This window comes from Canis lupus, chromosome 22 (assembly GCF_003254725.2).
Source record: "Canis lupus dingo isolate Sandy chromosome 22, ASM325472v2, whole genome shotgun sequence".
In the NCBI taxonomy this organism is placed as follows: domain Eukaryota; kingdom Metazoa; phylum Chordata; class Mammalia; order Carnivora; family Canidae; genus Canis; species Canis lupus.
This window is the reverse complement of record NC_064264.1, coordinates 52,364,997-52,386,543: the sequence shown is the minus strand read 5'-3', so window position 1 is coordinate 52,386,543 and position 21,547 is coordinate 52,364,997. Positions and strand designations below refer to the sequence as shown.

Genomic DNA, 21,547 nt, shown 5'->3' with positions numbered 1-21,547 from the left:
GAGGCAGTCTTCTTTGGTTCCACAACTCTTCCATCTACCATGTGTGGCCTTGCATTCATGGCTGTATCCACCTCCTCCACAGTAGCATACATGACAAACCCAAAGCCTCTGGAGCCTCATTATCACACAGTCTATAAGTCTTCCCCATTGTTCAAAATGGCTCCTCAGACTTTCATCGGTTGTTTCAAAGATCAAGCCTCCAATGAAGACCTTCCACAGCTATTCACACTCTTTGGAAGACTCTGACTTAAACATGATGATGGTGGTGGTGGTGGTGGTGGTGGTGGTGGTGGTGGTGGTGGTGGTGAGACTAATGATGCTTACTTGGCAGCATCCAAGGGCAGAAAGATTAACCTGCAACTTTCACTCATTGCTGTCAAAAAGTCTTTGAATAGGTTTTTGATGTAAAAAATCCCTTGTTCTCTGAAAAATGAAAACAATTTACCTCACCTTGTCAGTGGATTGATTTATGAAATAAATGAAACTAGGTTATGAGTTATTTTGTAATGTAGATAATAACTTTTCAATTTATCTTTATGTTGAGCTATGTTTTCATATACTATGTTGGGTTTCCTTAAATCTAGAAGAGAGTTCTTGTATGAAATATGTCCTAAATGACAACTCATTTATATGTTTCCTTATATTCAGAGTTGATGACTTTTCAGAAAGAACAATTGCTTCATCACTTACTTCTGAAGAAAATGAAAGTAACTTTGAAGATAGAGTTCTACTGGCAGATGAAGTAATATGGTTGAGTACCAGTGAAAGTAAATATCAAGTAAGTCACTTTAGTGAAAGTCATATAACGTCTTCAAATGGGACTAGCTCATCTTTGTCACTGTTTCATTCAGAAGTAAAGGAATTTTTTCCAAGCCATGGAGGGTATCCAGAAAATGAACATGAAACAATACAATTTTCATCAAAGAAATTATTTTCAATATTGAAAACCAACAAAAATAAAAATTTGATATTTTCTTCCGACTTTAACTTTTCAAGAAATTCTAGAAGATCTATAGAAAGTGAAGATCTCAATGTGGCACCATGCCCTCCTGCCCACTTATTTCTTTCCAGAGACCAAGTCAGAATTCTGGAAGAAAATGTGAGAAATCAAGTTGCTTTAAAATCCAAAACTACATCAGAGAGTAAAACTACTTATCTGTGCTCAAGATTTCAAGAGTCCCCAATTCAGAATCAACATTCTGTTACAATGGATATTTCTGCCCAAGCACAAGATTCTCTTCCAGGACAAAATGCTATTCAGAATCAAGGTTTTTATGAAGCCAGATTTACTAGTCAAGTCCAACAATTTGTTAACAACCAAGAATCAGTCAATAGCCAGCCTGATATCATGGTCTTTGCTCTGCCTCGAGATCTGACAAGGAAGCCATTTTGTAGCAGCACACAAGAATCCTTCCAGACCCAAGAAAAGGACAGAAGCCAACATTTGGTGAATGTGTCATATTCTGTTGAGACTCAAGATTCAATCAAGGGCCTAGAGTCTGATAAAAACCAGTTCGATGAGGCCCAATATTCTTTTTGCTTTGAAGATTCAAACAAGAGTAAACATTTAATAGAGGGGCAAAATGCTATTTTTAAGAATTCCAGATGTCTAGTTTTAACTGTAAGTCCAAATGCACTTGCAGAAGGGATGCTACAAATAGAGAGTGTAAAACCAGAGGGCCAGAAACAAATCACTTCATCAGAATTAAATCAGTATTTTACATATGGCTCAGGGCCTCTTTCACGTACTCTTTTTAAAAGGCAGAAAAACAGGAGAAAAACATTACATAGTAAAAGTAAATTTAGTCTCATAGTTCTATCTCAAAAGTCAAAGAAAACGCAAGTTCCACTGGTATTTCAAATCACAGTATGTCACACTTCAAAACCCAGCAAGTTAGGATGCAAGTATAATGCTAAGAAAGAATTACATCAAAGGAAAAGTATACCAGATACAGCTTTGCATCTTACTTATGTTTCCAAGCCTGTCCCTCCTTATATTAAGAAGTATTCCAGAAAAGAACTAGTGAAAGTCATGCCAGGTGTAACAGGATGTAGACATTCTCTGTCACTTGATGCAGAGAATGTCAATGATGCTGGGTCTACAGAGAAAAGAAGAACCTCAGGCAGGACTGGAGATATAAAGCAGCATGGCAGAGAAAATGAAGGACAAAAAACCATTTCACCGAAAACCTCGCCTCAGCTAGAACAGTCTTTTAACAATATTTTTCAGCTAAAATCACCTTGTTTTTCACTAATAGAAATGAACTGGAAGAATAAAGAGTCTCTTAAAGGCCCAATTACACAAGCAAAGGGAATTGGTATTGCAGAGTTTCATGCCCCAAATAGTAAAAAAACATCTGACCTGCATATTCCAAAGCAGGAGGCACCTTTAGAAGACATTATATCAGAACCTTGGCAAAAATTTGTCTCCTCTCCTAAAGTGGAATCGAACAGGAGGATGAAAATACAGGAAGACCTCAGAAGTACAGAGAATTCCCATCTTCCACTTTTAGGTGGAAAGAAATTACCAACTAGTTCACCAGAAACGCGAAGGTACTTTCCAGATGGAAGTACACAAAAGCAAGAAGATTTTCTAGAAATTGTTCTGGAGACTTCAGAGGTTAATCTGTTCATTTCACTAGGAATCAAAGAGTATAAAGACAGTGAACAATTGGCAAGTATAAAAACTCAAAAGAGTACAGAAGATGTAATTATGAAGGAAAAGAAACCACCAGTAACACTTCATGCTACAGAAGGTGATAACCCAAGTGATAGCGAGGGACTGGAATACAACAGTAGAAGCAACGTAAAAAATATGCAAGGGGAAAGAATATTTGCTACATTTCTTGATGCCACTAACACCAACGTTTCTGAACCACTTGATATGAAAATGCATAGCAGATTAAAAGCCAAGACAGATAAAACAACAACAGGGTCTAGCCATTCAGTGGTAAAGCTGAAGAAATTACCAGATGAAAAGAAAATACGGGATGCAAAATACATCGAGAAGAGATGTATATTTAAAAAGCCACAAGAACGTGTCAGAGAGGAAGAGGAACAAATTTTAGAAGAAGGAGTTCCACAGCTGCCACAAGATTTCAGGCTTAGCTTGCAACTAAAGCAGAAGCCCAAATATCTCAGGTTTGATATAAAACAGAGCAGTCCAGGAAGTGGGGAAACTCAAAATAAAGAGCAAGAAGTACAACCACAAACTCTTCCTACAGAAACAGTTTTGGTGACTAGTCCATGCCCCACAATGGATCCATTTCAAGTTGAGGTAAAGCAAAGCGCAGAGAGACTTACAGGCAGAGAAACTACAGATCCAGAGAATCCTCTTACAGTTCTAGAGAATTCACGAGTTGGTGAAGTTTTAATTGAAACAAGAGAATGTGGTATCCCATTTGGTGGAAGCCCCAGAAAGACAATGGATGATCATATTGCAGAAGAAAAGACAGACCTCAAAAGAGTTTTATCTGCAATTGCCTTGGGATCTTTCATTATCCATATGCTTCCTTTATCATATTTTAAAAGGCAGAAAATAAGAAAAAAATTATCAGGAGCCAAAAGGCTACTCAGCCCCAAGTCTGTAATTAGGAAAGTAAAGAAGTCGACAAACTTACTGATGCTTAGTATCAATAGGCATGGTACTGCAAGTCTTAGGAAAAGATTGAGAGCCAATTTTAAAATCCTGATTAAACAGATGCTGCAAGATAAAATTGTGGTAGATGTGCTTGTGAATGTTACTTACACTCACATGTTTATTTTGTCTCATAGTAGAACACACAGCAGATTAAATGCAGAGAACTGCAGTCAGACTGAGCTAAAACAAGAGAAATCCAAAGATGAAAAGGAAAAAAAGTATTCTATTAATAAAAGCAGTTATTCTCGATACACACTAGAAGAAGTTGAATTGCAAGATGAAGTGAGAGGAGATGAAGCTCCACCAGAAGCAGTCCTTCATGACAGCTGGAACCTTAGAATGGATGCAAATCCAGAGAAGGAGCTCAAAATGGAAGAAGTACCTCAAACAATTACATCCAGAGAAAGCCTTATGGAGTCTGTTTCATATACACTTGATGGCACACAGAACAAGGGACTGCAATGCAGTTTTAAAATGAAGATGAAAAATCCACAGCAAAATAAAAACAGAGCAGATGCATTTCTCAATGTCATTCAGTCCAAGGTGTGTCTTTTGCCCAATGCCAAAGTGAGTAGTGAATTAAATGCAGAGACAGATATGCAGAGGATAACAAGACATGATCATATGCAGCCAGTACAAGGTAAATTGCTAAATGGAAGAAAAGTATGTTGTCTACTTGTGAGTACTTTATCTAACAGTGTAAGAGATAAGAAAGAGGAGGAAGGGAAACATGAAACTTTACCAGCTCCAGAGAATAGCCAACACTTCATATTCAATGCATATCAGAATTGTGGCTTCATCAAGTCTGATGAAGAACTGAAAGAAACACAAAGTATAAATATTCAGGTACAACCACAAACACATGATAAACAAACTATCTTAGGTTCTACTTCATGCCCTGTATTGGATCAGTTTCAATTTGGAAATCTAGAGAGTTATGCTAGGTTTTCACCTCCAAAGTCAGGGGAAGGAAAGATTGATGAAATCATTTTTTCTACAAGAGAATACAGTGTCCCATCTGATTCAAATCATCAAAAGGAACAGGCTGGTGGTACTGAAAAGAAAGACACAGTGACTTTTAATTTCTGCATACCTGCTTTATCTACGCTCAAAAGGAAGAGAAATTTTAAAAAATATTCAGACACGAAAACTTTAGTGAATCTCAAATGTGGAATTTTAAAAGCAAAGAAACCACCAGTTTCATACATATTCAGTATCAAGGGTGGTGTTAGCCCAAACCATAGAAAAGAATTGGGGTGTAACTCTACAACCAAAATGGTAGAGGTGGATCAGAGTGAAAAGATGGAAGCTAAAACGTATTCTTCCGTGACTATTACTACACCTAACCTTAATATGTATAGCAAGATAGAAAGAGAAAAAGGTATGTTAGGAGAAACAAGTCTCAGTTCTAAACAAGTAAAGCAAGCAATACCACCAAATGAAGGAAAGATTATCTCAGATGACACCAAAAAGAACAGCTTTCAAGATGAAGAGAAAGTAAAAAAAAAACAGGAGACATTAAAAGTAATTCCACAGCACAGCCAACACTTCAAATTTCATTCAGGCCAAAGGAAGGAGCTTGACCTTCATCAATCAGAAGGCCAAGGAAGTGTTATTGAACAAGACATCTCACACCGAATGCAGCCTACAGATTCAATGCAGGGAGAGAAGCCAAAGAAAAGCCACCAGACACAAAATGGTGCAATATATACAGCAAGTTCAAAGCTTCCTCTTCTAAAATCAAAGGAATCACTAATTGGTGAAATTTTAATGGATACAATGATGGTTAGTGTCCTAACTGTTGGGAGCCACAAGGGGAAATTATACAGTCATGGTAAAGAGGAAAATGCAGGGTTAAAAAATCTACAAGCAACTGTTTTGGAGTCTTTGGATGTCTCCACACCTGATCTATCTGAATCTAAAAGGCAGAGAAAGACATTTACATGTAGAGCCTTAAAAAATAAAATGAATCCTAAATGTGTAGTTATGAAAGCAAAGAAGGCACCAATTTCACTGATATTTAATATCTCAGGGAATGGTTGTCTAAAAAAACTATGTCCAAAGATCCTGAAATCACAAGTTATTGACTTGTTAATTCATATAAAATGCTCTGGGGTCCTGGAAGATCTTATTGCAGAGAGAAAGGAAGGATTAGCACAAGAATTACCAGCAACAGTTCCGGAGTCTTTGGATTTATCCACATTTGCTTTACCTGCATTGAAAAGAAAGAGAAACAACTTAAAGTATATAGACAGAGATAAAATGAGTCTTGAATGGGTAACTTCAAAGGCAAAGAAGGCACCAATTTCCCAGACACTTACTATTTCAAAACGTGGAACACCAAGCCATAAAAAGCAATTCAAATATAACCTCAAAATCATGATGAAACAAGGGAAACCCACAGCAGACATGACCCTAAATGCCATCTCCTCTCCTGTTCCTGTTTTACTTGACGTGAAAATGTATAACAGAATAAAAGCAGAATCAGATGTGTCATGGAAGATGAGATTCAGTCATGAACTGCAACAGCGAGAACAATCACCAGATGGGGAGAAAGCCTGCTCTGCTGATTCCAGTGATAACAGGGGTCTTCCCTCCAGTAGCACAAAGGAAGTCAAAGACCAACATGAAGAAGCAGCCCTGAGAAATTCTCAGCACTCCAGTTTCATTGCTGGTAAAATGAAGAAGCCCCACTTTGTGAAGTCAGAACTAGAAGTGAAGAATTTAGCAAGGGAAAATGTCACAGAACCACTTAACACAGCCCAGGAGCTGCAGCAACAAACACTTTTTACAAAAAGTGTATTACATCGTGTTTCTTGCTCTATTTTGAATTCACTTCCACTTGAGAAGCTACCAAAAAGAACAAAAACACAAAAAGGCTTAAAATATGCAAAGAGTCCAAAGATTTTATATCCAGTCCTAGAGAAATCAATCCGTGGGTCTTTAATTGTTACAACACGGAGTGACATCCTGTCTGAAAGAGGCCCTAGGAAGGAACTTGCTAGTTCTATTCCAGAGGTAAAGTTGCAAAAGGATTTACAAGCAAGAACCCTAAAGTGCTTTGATTTCTCCACACCAGCTTCATCTGAGTTTGAAGGTCAGAGAAATGCAGCACAAATCCCCAAGTCTAGAAATGGGAAAGCTCAGGTGGCATCAGTTTTAAAGACAATCAACATCCCTAGGTCTGGTGCTCTTAGCCATGGGAAGGAACAGGACTTCATCTTGAAAAACACGGCCAAAGAAATATCTCAAGGTATGCCAGGTATATTTGTGAATATTTTCCCTTTACTAACACCTGGTTCACCTGCCATCAAAATGTATAAAAAAGTAAAAGCAAAGAAAGAGCCATTAAGAAATAAAAGCAATATTTTACAGCCACAACAACACGAAGGGGAAAGACTGGGTCCATATTCTCCTAAGAAATGGAGCAACTCGGGCAGTACGTCAGAATCAAGATGGCAAAATGAAAAAGAAAGAGAGGGCAATGGAGTTTTATTTGAAGCAGGTCTACAATTCCTGAATAATACAAGAAGGAGAAAAGATCAAAATATACTTATTACAGAGCAGAAAGTGCAGCAACAAATGCTGGTTTCAAAAAATAAATTGGAATCTACTTGTTCTCCTCTGATTCCATTTCAAATTGAAGAGCTGAGCAAGAATATCCCATCACAAAAAGCCATACCACATAGAATAGGTCAAAAGATTCCATGTCCAAAATCAGGGAACCCAGCATTTGACTACTTTTCAATTGATGAAGCAGAGTGTAGCACTGTATCTGATGGGAGCCCTGCAAGGAAGCTGGATGTTCACACAGCAGTTTCCCTACTACCTGGAGAAGAAGAGGAAGACATAAAAACTCAGAAAATAATGAAACACAGATTGATTCAAAATATCTCATCTACCAAATCTGGGAACTCAGTACTTGGAGATCCAGGAAATAAAAGCTCTAGAAGGAAAATGGGTGGTCACATTGCCAAGAAATATAGGTTGTTGCAAAGAGATTTACTAACAATGTCCACAATGTCTGTTTTATTTGACTCTGAAAGTCAGGAGAAGATACTAAAATTTTCAGGAAGGAAAAATCGTTTGGGTCCCAAACGCATAACCATGAAAGCAAAGAAGCGTCTTTGTTCACAGATGCTTAATATCACTGAGCATGATAATGTCTGTTATAGAAAGGAACAGGATTACAACTTAAAATCTACAATAAATGACATGCAACAAAATAAAAGTATAGCAAATGCATTTTTGTTTCCCACACTTGTTTCAACTGATAATGATACAGATATTGAAATGCACAGCACATCAAAAGCAGAAATGGATCAACCAAGAGTAAAACTGTACAGCCATACCTCTGTAGAGCTAGGAAAATCACCAGGTGATGGGGAAGTGTGGAAGGCTGACTCAATTGATACACAAAACAGATCAAGCAACACAATAAAAAGGAATGTGCAACATAAAAAGGAAGAGGAAAATATCCAAAAAATGTTATCGGAATCAGTTCCAGACTATAACCAACACTTTAGTTTCAGTGCCTATCATATGAAAAATCCTGGTTCTTACCAATCTGAGTCTGAACTCAATAATTCAGAAGTCAGAAACTCTTGGAATTTGTCTTATACAGCACAAAAGATGAGGCAAGAAAAATGCTTTAGAGAAACTATTTTGGAGCCTGTTTCTAGACATGTAATGAATTTTCTTCAGGTTGAAACAGTGAAAAGTCATCATGCTCAAGAAGAAATTAAATGCATTGAAGGTGTAAAGACTCCATTTCCAAAAGTGAGGAAATCAAAGACTGGTTCAATACAATGTGGTGCTCGCTGGGATAGAAACCCTAGGAGAAAATGGGACAGTTCTATTTTTGAAAGAAAGACATGGAATCAAAATGACTTGGTAAGAACGGTCTTAAAACCTTCCAATTTTTCCAGCTTTGATTCATCCGAACCTAAAAACCAGCGCTATACTTTAGAGTTTGAAGGCAATAAAACTATAATAAATCCCAAGTATGTAACTCTGAAGGCAAAGAAACAGCCAGTTTTACAGTTGCTTGATATCACAAGGTGTTTTACAGGAAGCCATAGAAAGACAATGGGGTGCAAATTCCAATACAAGATGAAAAAGAGGCAGTGGTTTGAAAGTGTGAGTGAGGCATCACTCCTTGCTGAAGGGACTGAGATTCCACCACCCAAGTTAGTGACTGATAAACACTCCTTCAGTGCAACAGCAAGGGACACTCTGTATAACAGACCACTTCACAGAAATTTGCATGGTCATATCACAAAGGAAAAGGCAGAGTTAAGGGAAAATTCAGCCACAACTTTCCAGGGGCCTTTAGATTTCTTTATGCCGATCTTATCAGATTCTGAAAGCCAGATAAACACAGTACAATTATTGGAAGAGAAAATCACACTGAATCTCAAGTGTTTAACTATGAAGGAAAGAGATCCAGTAAATTCACAAATGCTTAAAATCAGAGGGCGGTTTACCACAAAACGCAGAAAAAAACTTGGATCCAATTTAAAAGCCAGAATGCAACAGATGAGTCAAAGTAAAAATGTGGCTGATACATTTCCAAATACCGGTTACTTCACACCAGATACCTCTGACATTAAAAGGCAAAGCAGACTCAAAATAGGGATGGACAGAGTATCAAGGTTTAGTGGTGTACAACCAACACAAATGGAGTTGCCAGTTGAAGGGCTAGTGATTTCACAACCACTTAATACCACTGGTAATGCTGCTTTAAACATTAATGAGCAACAGGAAAAAAAGATAGAAAGAAAGAGAGAGAAAACTGTATTAAATGTGGACCTAAAATTTATGTATGATTCTATGCCTATTTTGTCACACACAAAAATGGAGGAATCCCCTGGTACCTGGGGTATCTATGAAGAGTCTTCTGAAAAGAGAAATACCCTAAGCAAAGCAAATGCTAGTTCTGCTTATGCCTGCACACCTATGCATCCCAAAATCATAAAACATAAAGCTAAGGTAAAGACAGCAGATGTGGAAAACACTTTGCATACCAGTCGGGTGACATTGAAGGCAAAGAGGCCACCTGTCTCCAAGCTGTTTGATTCTGTTACTACCAGATATGGAACCAGAAGGAACAAAATGGAACTGAGATGTTACATTAAGGCACAGAAGGAGTTCCAGCAATATAAAACTGTAACAGATTTATTTCTGAACACTATTTATGGCTCTGGATTTGTTTCATCTCAAATCAAACAATTTACAGAAGTAAAAGGGGAGAAAGACAGGTCAGGAAAGCCCATGTACATTACTCCACAGCTAGAACTGGAGAAATCACTAAACAAAAGAAAAATATCATCTTCAGGGTCCACTGATATTAAGAGTGCTATATCAAGAAATATCAAAATACTGAAACAATGCATTAGAGAGGAGAAAGAAAACTGCCAAACTGTCTTACAAGACATTCTCCCGCAATGTAGAGATCAGTTAGCGATTACCCAACAAGTGAAGAAGGAGCTTGATCATGTGAAAATAGGAGTTGCTTTGAAAAGAGAAGTGTACCCTGATCTAGCTTCCCCGAAGAGGGAAATCAGCTACACTAGGTTCAACATCCCAAGAATTAGAACACATACAGACTGTGAATTCTTTGTTGCACAAAGAGTAAAGCACAAAGATGCAGACATTGTCAAACATTCAGTTTCAATTCCATGGGAGAGAGGAGTATCGGAGAAAACCAATGTCTCATTAATTTCAAAAGGACATAATATATATCTTACAGAGTTGGATGCTTTTCGACAGAGGACTCACAAGGAGCAAGAATTGTGGAAACGAGAAAGTATTTCAAGGACAATTCGGGGATCTATTGTCTACCCCATTATGGAACCTTCTCATTTGAAAATGACAGGAAAGGTAGCTGAGGAAGATATGTACATTAACAAAAAAAATATTTCACATCTATTGAGAAGAGAAGATATAGAAGAAACCAATATCTTACAAGGTTCAAAAGGACACAAGTTTCTTTGTACTAATCTGGTGGTCCAGCAAAATATGTCTGCAGTGCAGAAAGGAGAGGCAAAGCCAGATGACATTCCTGAAAGTATTGTGGATTCTGTGTCTCACCCAAATAGGGAACATCTTCAGGTAACACAACCAGTACATACAAAGAAGGAAGATGTAAGCATTCCTATGAGGTTACCTGTAAATCCATGGAGAAAAGAGCAATCAAAGTTAACTGATATTCCATTAAGATTAAATAGACCGAAAATAATTTTTCCAGAAAAACTAAGGGTGAAGCAACCACATAGTTCTACCCAGGATAAAGGAGATATTCTGGAATCCATTTCTTCTTGCATATTGCATCAATTCCATAATGAAAAGCTAAAGGAAAAAGTATCAATGGAAAGAATGAGCTCAAAAGTTTTGAGTTCAGTGGTAGACAAAGCATCAAATGAAGCAGATACTCTAGGAGATCCACCTTATATTAACTTGTATAATAGAAAAAGAAAAGAACATCAAAAAGAAAGTACATGCAAGGTTCTTCCAATGTCTGTTTCTCATTCCTCAATGGATGTACTTCAGATTAAGTTGCCATGTGTAAAAAAAATATTAAAGCCTCCAGCATACCACACTTCAAATACAAAAGGAATTGGTTTGCTTGTTGAGGAAAAAGAGCATCCAGAATGTATACATCAGATTTCTCCAAAGTCTGCTCCTCACTCTTTGAGGGATGTATTTCAGAGTAAGATACCACGGGAAAAGAAGGCATCAGAAGTTGTTAGCATTGTGGATTACGTTCCAAGTACAGAAAAAATTGGCCCACCCATTACAGGAAAAGAAAGCAAGGTGCAGACAGGTAAAGGTAAATCAGGTATGAAACTGACAAGTTTGTGTACTTCCTTACCATCTCTGTCACACACTAATATGAATTCAAGAGCAAAAGTAGGACAAGATAAGTCAGGAATACTCAAGAGCTGCCTTCTACCACTAACGCTCCAGGTATCACCAAATGTCAGGAAAATATCATTTGCAGAGTCAATTAATAGAGACAGTTTAAGCAACATACAAGAATCAGAACATTTGCCACAGGAAAAAAAAGATGGAGAAAATGTAGTACATGTGAAAGACAGAATGGGCCTCCAGCGTGTCACTTTCAAAGGACAGAAAACAGCTTTTAAACACACACTGCATGGAAATGAACCACAATGGAACAACAAAGAACAGGAGAAAATGAGGCAGAAAGATAGTGATCTCGACATAGTCAAGAATAAACATTATGCTTCCATCCCTTCTCCACCTCACGTGGAATGGGACCCTGAGATAAAAGAGGTACTCATGCGAGGAATCACAGGATTTTGTCTTCCATCACTGACACTTCAAGAATTATCGAATGCAATGGGAATATGTGAGGAACCAACTGATGATATTTTAAGCAGTATAAAAAAGGCAAAGTATATGCCACAGAAAGGTAGAGTGGAAGTGGCTTTGGAAGAAATAAGGCACCCCAAAATAATAGTTCTGAAGGCAAAACAGACTCCAGTTGCACAGGAATTACAGTTGAACATCAAAGAAAAAGAGAAAAAGCTGCAAGAAAATAAAGATAAACAAGTTGGGATGTGGAGCGAATCTTCTGTTTCCATCTCCTTTCCACCTTACTCAGAAGTGGACACAAGAGTAAAAGGGGAAGAAGCCATGCTAATAAAAACAAGATCCTCTTTCCTACAAACAAAATTCCAGGAGTCATCAGATACAGGAAAAATAGCATATAGACAGTCTATTAATGGTGATGCCTCAACCAGTATAAAAAAATCCAAGGAATATATAATACAGGAAGAAGAGGAAAGAGTAAAAATGGTACAAGTCGTACCTTTGAGGAAAAAGAAATCACCAATTTTACAGGAAACCCAGCTGGACAGCAAAGAGCAAGAAAAAAAGATACAAAAAATGAAAGGTGAGTCAAGTATCTTTGTGACCAATACCAGTACTTGCACACTTGCTCCTTTTTATGTACAATTGGATACAAGAATAAAAAAAGCAGACTATGTGACTGAAGTTACAAGATACTCTCTTCCAGAACTATCACAGCAGAAATCATCAGATGCAATGAAAAAAGCAAGTAAAGAGTCCACTGATGGTGATATCAGAAGTGATGTGCAAGAAGCAAAAGAATATGCACTGCAGAAAGAAGAGACTAATGTAGAGAAATCAGCCAAGAGAGACATGATGCAGCCAAAAGATGAAGATTTGGAAAGAAAGCAAGCAGTTTTACAGGACATACCATTGAATCTTAAAGAGCAGGTGATAGTGGATCCAAAAGGTGAAGATCAAGGGAAAATGGATGGTGGAGGTAAGGGTAAACAGGAAGTAGTTCTGTCCTCAAATTGGGCTTCTGAATCTTCTCTAACTTACCATGAATTGAACACAAGTATAGAAGGAGAAGAAGACATACAAGGAATAACAAAATCTGCTGTTTCACTACTACAGCTACAGAAATTAGTTGATGCAAGGAAAATAGTGTATACAAAGTCAGCTGGGGATGATACCCCAAATGATGTAAGAGGAGTACAAGAGTATGAGCCACAGAGAGAAGAAGATAGAAGAAAAACCATAAATATGAAATACATAATGTACCCCCAAAGCACTAAGGCAAAGGCATTACCACTTCCACATGTACTCTATACTTCTAGGAGTTGTGACCCCCAAATTAGAGAAGTACAGATGAGCATAAAAGAAAAAGTAAGATACACACAAGAAAGAAGTGAGCTAGGTAAGATTCTGACAAGACCCTCTCTGTCTCAAGTTAAATTAAACAAAGGTATAGAAGGCAAGGAAGAGAAACGAGTAACAGGACCCTTTCTTCCACCCTCATGGCACAGGGAATCATCAAATGCAGAGAAATTAAGATATACAGTACCACTTTTGGATGGTATTTCAAACTATTCAAAGAGAACAAAATGCATGACACAGAGAGAAGAGGATAAAGCAAATAATTTTGAGAAAGATATAATACATCCCAAGTACATAGGTTTGAAGGCAAAGAAATCACCCCTTCTCCTTATACTCAAAACAAAGAAATTGCAAGTGAACATGAAAGAACAAGAGAAAGTGGGACAAGAAGATAGCAAGGAAACCATTGTGCTTCTGAGCAAAATTCATCCTTGTGTCACTTCAACTCATCTTAAGTGGAATGCTATAAAAGATAAGGAGGGTGAGCCAGGAATAATAAGAAATGATGCACCGTATATTGAGCCCCAAGAATCATTGCCTTCAATGGAAATTGCATCTACAGAGGTGCCCGATAGCTATGTGAAGAAAGGAGAACAACGTCCACAACAGGAAGAAAGGAACAGAGTACAAACCGAAGCCAGCTCAAGGCTGCTGAGGGATACAGATCTTAAGGCAAAGACATCATCACCTCCTCACACATGCAGTGTCACTGAGCACGGTGATTTGAACAAGAGAAAGGAACCCCAGTGGAGTATGAAGGAGGAAGAAGAGGAGCAGCAGAGAACAGAAGACCCTGATGTGGCTCTGACAAAAACTCCTCCTTCCACACCTTCACCATCTTATCACAGATTGGACACAAGAACCAAAGTAGACAAAGACTTGCTTGCAGTTACAGGATTCTCTCCTTCACAATTGCTGTGCCCCAAGTCATCAGGTGCAGGAAAAATCAGATATGCAGACTCCAATAAAGGTATTAGCTCATGTAATGTAATAATAAAAGCTTATCAATGTATGCCATATACTAAGGTAAAGGACAGAAAAAAAATAAAATATGGAGAAGGCATAATATTCCCCCAAATAATCACCTTGCCAGCAGAGACATCCCCACTTCCACATCTACCCAGTAGAAAGAGACTACCTTTGAATATTAAAGAGCAAGGGAAAGGAGTGCCAAAAGGCAAAAGTGAACTGAAGGAAACCTATGCCTGCTTACCTTCTTCATCTTACCTGAAATGGGACACAAGAATGTATGAAAGGGAAGACACACTGAGGATGACACAATCCTGTTTTCCACCACCAAAGATTCAGGATCCATCCAATTCAGGCAAAAAAACATATACGAAGTCATTTGATGGTTATGTGTTAAAAGAGAAGGGTAGACTCAAAACTGATACTGAAAACAAAATGGCCCGAATACATATGGCTCTGAAGGCAAAGGAATTACCACTTTCACTTATGCTGAATACCAAAAAATTGCAGTGGAAAATTAGAGAGCAAGAGAGAAAGGTGCAGAAAGAGAAAAATGACACAGCTACAAATCTGGAAAACATTTGTACTTCTTTATTTACTTTACCACATCTTAAATTCAGCTCAACAGAAGGAGAAAGGTACATGATAAGAATTACAAAAATGCCTCTCCCACAACTACAGTCTAAGGAATCACCAGATGCAGTGAAAACAACATATGTAGAAACAACTGATACAGAACTTTCAAATGGTGTAAAACAATTAAAAGAACACACATTACAGGAAGAACCGAAGGATAGAGAGAAAAACATGGATGTAAATAGTCTAGTAGATCCCACTGATAGGTATTTAAAAGCAAAGAAATTACCTAATTTACTTAGATACAATCTAAATGACCTTCAGTGGAAAACTAAAGAGCAAGAGGGAACAGCTCAGGAAGTTCAGCATAAGCCATGTGGTGCAATGCTGACTAAGACTTGTATTTGCAGGTCTCCCCTACTTCACTTCAGCACGAATACCAGAGACAAGGAAAAGAGAATGCCAATATTAGCGAGATCCTCTTTGTCCTCAGTCAGCTTCCAGGAATCATCAGATTCTGAGGACATGGAATATATAGAGCCGATTGCCAGTGATATTTTAATCATCCCACAAAAAGGAAAATATCATATGCCCCAGAACAAGGAAGAGAATGGAGTAGAAATAGTAAACCTCATGCTCCCCAAACATCAAGAAAAGAAGATGCAGGAAAGTGAAGATGAATCAGATGTGGTTGTGGCCAAGTCTTCCTCTCCATTACCATCTCTCCCTCGCCTGCAGTTGGATAAAGAAATACAGGTAGATGATGAAATTCTAGGACCTACAAGGTCTATTGTGCAGAGAGTATCCAATGTTGGGGAAATAGTGCATACAGAAGCAATCAATGATCATGTCATGAAAGACAGTGAAAACAGGAAACAACATGGGCCTCAGGAAGAGGAGCAGGACAGAGAAAAAACAATAGATAGAAATATGATGCACACCACAGATATAAGTTTGAAGTCCAGGAAATCACCTCCTTCCCTTATGCTCTACAGAACAGAATTGCATCTGAACATTGTAGGGCAAGAACAAAAGAAACATGAATGTCCAGGTAAACCACTCGGTACTGTGCTAAGAAAACTTTATGTTTCCAAACCTCCAGCTAAGCTTACATTGGAAAAAGGTACACAAGTAAATGAAGAAAGGCTTAGAATTAAAAGACCCTCTCGACTTCCACAAATATTTTCAGCAGTATCAGATACAGGGAAGAGAGCAGATACAGAAGCAATTTGTGACCTAAGAGAAAAAAAACAACATATGTCACAGAAAGAAAAAAAGCATGAAGTGAAAACAGTAGATATGAGGATCAGGATGGATCACAAAGAGGCCAGGATTTCATCAATTTCACATATCTTTGACACAAAGGAATTTGTGTTGAATATTAAAGAACTAAAGGAAAACATGTACAAAGGTAAAGATGTAGTTCTGACAAGGACTTTTCTTTCTGCCCCATCAGCTCCTCCCCTTTATCTAGACTCAAGGAGCAAAAGAGACAAAGATATATCAGGAGTTACAGGATCCTCTCCTCCACAGCAAAATTTCCAGGAATCATCAGATACCCAAAAAATGTCAATTACAGAGGTAGTTGCTGGTAATAGTGAAATCATCGTTAAAAAATCAGAACACTCTGTGCCGCAAGAAGAGACAGTGCAACAGTGGACCTCAAACTTCATGATCAGTGTACAGCGAAGGAATGAACCTCCACGAGTCAAATCAGAAGGAGATTTGAGTCAGTTAGTTTTAAATTCACAGCCTGAGGACGTTTATTTAACAGGATTTGGCACCATAAGAGGGAAAAGGTTGGAATATTTCTTTACAGGGCAAGAGGTTCAGCCAGATAAATATAAAACAGAAACTTTCACTACATTTCTTTCCTACCCCACAATGGATCCAGCTAAAATCAAGAATCTGAAGAAACAAACTGAAATAATGGATAGCTTAAACCACAAAATGAGTCCTAAGGTTTTAGTTTCGCCACCACAGAAAATATCTAAGGAAATATATGTCACGTTTGGTCCTCCTGCAAGTACAAATGGATTTTCTGTTTCAGAGCAAGGTGCCCACCAGCAAAAAACTTTATCAAAAGCATCTCCAGGATCTGCAGATTCATATAAATTTGATAAGCCTGAGGGAGATGTACACGATAAAGATAAAATGAGCAAAATACCCTCCCCCAAAGTGTTAGCCCCACAGACAAAGGGATCACTTGAGAAAATGAATATCACAGGGTCAGATACCGCCCCAATTATAGAGGAACAAGAGATTGTCATGAAAAAGCAAGTGGTGCTACAGTCTGAAAGTGGACAGAAGACCTGGCTGGACTCCAGCTTTTCTCTTAAGTTCCCACTTCAAAATGAAAGGCAAAAGACACCATTGGAAATAGATGTACACAAACAAAGTACAGTGTACCCCAGAATACAAATACTACCAGGAATCCACATGGATATTACAGTGTTTGATACCATAGGAGGGGAAAAAAAGCAGACATTGCCAGTTCCAGAACAAGAGGAATGTATTCTAGAATCACTTCAAAAGTCTCTTTCTTCCCACTGGACTTTTCCACTTCAATCTGGAGGTCTAGAGGGAAAAAATAAAACTGATACAAGCACTACTATAAATCTGGAGCAAAAAACATTAGAGATGGAAGAAGGGGAATTAAAAATAGACAGAAACATAGCTATCTGTCTGGGAGAGGACAAAACAGAAATGCACAAGCACACCATGGTCAACCTGGAGGAGAATAAGAAAAGGGACACAAGCAATACCATAGACATGAACATTCCATCTCTAAAGGCACAGAAATCTCAAATTAACACTCAGATGATGACTCATACAGCAAGCAGCTACCCAATCAAGCAAAAGCATAAAAAGAAACTAGAAGTCTCTGGTGCAAAACAAAATATTCAGCCACAGAAATTGTTTCAAAAACATGTTCTGGATTCATTTTATGCCTATATTCCTCTTTCTCTCAAATTAGAAGGCTGGAAAGGCAGATTAACAGTAACGGATTTGAAAAGAGAATTGAGCCCCAAATATTTAACTATGAAAATCCCAAATCATCCAATTTCACAGATTCTTAACAACACAGGACGTGGCACCCCAAGCAATAGAAAGAAATTAGAATATGACTTTAAGAAACCAAAGAAGACAATTTTGTGCAGTAAAGATGCCTCAGGAACATTTATCAGAAATCTCTCTATTTCCACGATGAGTTCATCTCAGACTGAAGAAATAGCAGACTTTGAGACAAACCTAGAAAGAGAAAAGATATCCTGTCTTTCTGAATTCCAGAAGAAATCACCAAACAGTAAGAAAAAGAGCTCAAGCGCTGTAAAGGAAGGGAACCAGAATTTCATAAACACAGTTCCACCAGATTCCCAGCCTTTTTTGGTGTTGGACAAACAACAAATGCAAAAACTTCCCAGTGTCAAATCAGAAGCAAACCTCAGCTGTGAAACAAATGAAAAAATTTTAATTCCACAAACAAAAGAAGAAAGGGTTGTTCCAGGGCATGCTAGCTCAAGCATCATAAAAGAACCTGACTTGCTTATGACTGAGGAGGAAGAAAAGGCACCAAAACCCATTCTGACACCCACAGAGTATCCACTTATGTCTGACTATCCCAAGGACAATGTGGAAATCCATATGGAAAATCCCATAAGTATGAATATTTTCCCCCCAGGACTAGAAGAATCACAACATGGGACTCAGCCGTTCCATATAATGGAGTGTACCTCATCCCCTGACCAGGGGGAGAAGAGTGAACCCATCCAGGACACAACCACACAAAAGGTCCAGCAACAAAAGACTTTTCTAGGAACAGTGCCGATACCATCTCAAGTTAAAAGTAATGAAATAAAAGTAGTGGCACATAGTACAAGTGCAGAAAGTTCACTTCCCCTTTGTGAAGCAACTAAGAATATCTTTGAATCCCAGATAAAAAATATAATCCATGACAAAATTTGTGAGGATATACTGAAAAAAGTGAAAGACCATAAACCTAATGATTGGAAGTCACTGCCTTGTGCAGGGAGTCCAGAAACAACATCCACAATGATACCTCCCAAAATGCAGTCAAAACCCATTTTAGAACGTTTTACTCCCAAAGAGAATGGTAGGCTCACTAATCATTTAGAGTCAAAAGCATTTGAAATCAAACTGAATCTGATACCAGAGATGGCAAAACACTCCTTCCAAAGGTTCGACTTTTATCTAAAACAGTCTATTTCAGAAGATAACAGTTGGAGGCCATATCCAAGACATAAAAAAGTTTGCTTTTTGTCTCTAGAAGGGATTGATACTATAGAACTGAACTTCAAACAGAAATATGCCAAGGATTCACCTCCTGTCAGCTCTTTGAAGACATTGATTGTCAATGTTTCAAGTGACAGTGAAGAGATCATTACAAAGTTAAAGAGTACTGGTAAGCTAGAAGAAAGGGGAGTGTCTTCAGTGACTTCTGCTAAGCAGATGCTATTGCCACATGTTCTCCAAAACTACTCAGTAGAGGAAAAAGACAAACTGCTCATACACTTTTCTATGAAGACATTGGAGATTCGAATGAAAGCCTTTCCCAGAATTGTAAGAGAATCGTATGCAATGTCCAATCCTCAGAATATAAGGAAACCTTTATCTAAATGTATTCATTCTGGTATCAAAGTACCAAAGCGAAAAAACAGAGTTTTGTTAATTTTTGAGGAAAAATCTCTTCATCAAATAGATCTTGATTTACAATACAAATACCTTCGTTTTCTCCTGGGGCTTCCAGTCAAAAGTATATTCCCTAAACCAACTGCACTTCCCAAACATATTCTCAAGTTAAACACAGTTGCAATATGTGAAAACATAGATTACAGAGGAGAAAACAGTGATGATCTTTGCATTGACATGGAGCTGTTAGAACAGCACATCTCTTTCAAAAAGGAAAGTCCTCATGAAAACTCGTCATTGATGAGAAAATTCCTGGAACCAATCCAGGTGTGTGCTTCTGACCCTGATCAACAGGGCACAGGGCAGAAAGACACTACAGCTCTTTCAGAGTTAAAATCTCACGTGACTCCAGGAAAAGATAAACAATGTCATGTATGGTTTCAAGAAACAGATGCAGACAAAGCTTTTGATTCAAAGGCTCAGGAAAGTGCTCCCAGTTTAGTAGATTCCCATTCAACTCAGCTTTCTGAAGATTTTACTGGGAGTCAGACAAATATTGAAAGTTCAGCCAACATGGAGGAATGCTCAGCTCCTGAAGCACAAGAGAGTGAAGAATGTTTGTTTTTAGAAGCCAACCCTTACTTAAGTCAGGAATCACAAAACATTCTCTTTGAATTGCAGAAAGGCATTCCTTTGGGAAATCTCTATAAGATGGAAAAAAGCAAAACTGTTTTGAAACCATTGTACAGGGAAGATTCAGGTTCCCATCATACTAGAGGCTGTAGAAAACATTCCTCCATTGTTACACCTTCCTATGAATCCCACAAAGGCAGGAAATACAGCTCATCCTCTAAGATGCCATCTCCTGACTGGTTGTACCACAGTTCATTAAATGCTGTGGAGGTTCCGTCTAGATCATCATCCATCCCATCTGGTGAAGGGAAGACTTCATGGACTGCCAGGTACAGAACCAGCCATTCTTTAGCTCCCTTAACGGAATCAAATGTCAAACTACATCTTGCAAAAAGGCAAGGTAAATCTCACAGGCATCTGGAGAGCAAAGAAAGAAAGAAGGCCAAATCTGACTTATGTAGAAAGAACAACATTCATTGGGACTGTGATTACAGTTATACACAGAATAAAGAGAAATGCACAAGAAAGAAGAAGGTATGTCATTATGAGTCAGAAAGGTCAAGTTACTTCCCAGGCCGACTTGAGTTATCAAAGCCTTATCAAGAGGATATCAGCTTCCATTTTGAAAGAAAACAAAACCAGCCATTTTTTTATGCCTGTATACCAGCAGATTCACTGGAGATTATACCCCAAACTGTTCGCTGGACTATTCCCCCAAGAACTTTAAGGAAGACAAACTTCAGAGTTCCTCTGGTGGCAAAGATTTCAAGTTCTTTCGATATATGGACTTCATCCAAAAAGTTCTTGGAGTCCCTCTTGGGGTCCTTCAGTCCAGTTAATTCAAATTGATAGGAGCATATGTAGATTCATCTGAAGTAGAAAGCTGGTTCCTATTGTGGTATTCTGTGAAAAATAAAATCAGATAAAGTCAAATGTTTCCTCATGAAGTGTTTTGTAAACTGATATATTTTATTTCTGCAATAGATTTGTACAATTGGGAAGCCCAGGTGGCTCAGCGGTTTAGCGCCACCTGCAGTTCAGGGCGTGATCCTGGAGACCTGGGATCGAGTCCCATATCGGGCTCCCTGCATGGAGCCTGCTTCTCCCCTTTGCCTGTGTCTCTGCCCCCGCACCCCCCCCCCCGTGTCTCTATGAATAAATAAATAAAATCTTGAAAAAAAAAAGATTTGCACAATTGTTCTGGGAGGATAGGATGGAAGAGCAGATGACTTTGGGCTTGATCTCCTTTTAGTTTATGCTGCCTCCTCATAATCCCATGGGAGAGGAGCAGAGCCGTGGAAGCCCTCTTTCCATCCCACACCAGTGCCCGAGGATGAGTTTGAAGAAATGGAGCCTATAAGTGAGATAGGGAGAAAATGACCT

General features: G+C 38.3%; 1 protein-coding gene across 1 annotated transcript in view; it reads left to right on the top strand.

The window, feature by feature from the left end:
* Positions 1-21,097, top strand: part of CCDC168 (coiled-coil domain containing 168) — a 32,221-nt gene extending 11,124 nt beyond the window's left edge. Inside the window, exon 4 of the mRNA XM_049099268.1 lies at positions 649-21,097. Within this exon, the coding sequence (XP_048955225.1) occupies positions 649-21,013 (20,365 nt within the window). The 3' untranslated portion in view covers positions 21,014-21,097. The remainder of the gene's footprint in view (positions 1-648) is intronic.
* The last annotated feature ends 450 nt before the right edge of the window (positions 21,098-21,547 follow it).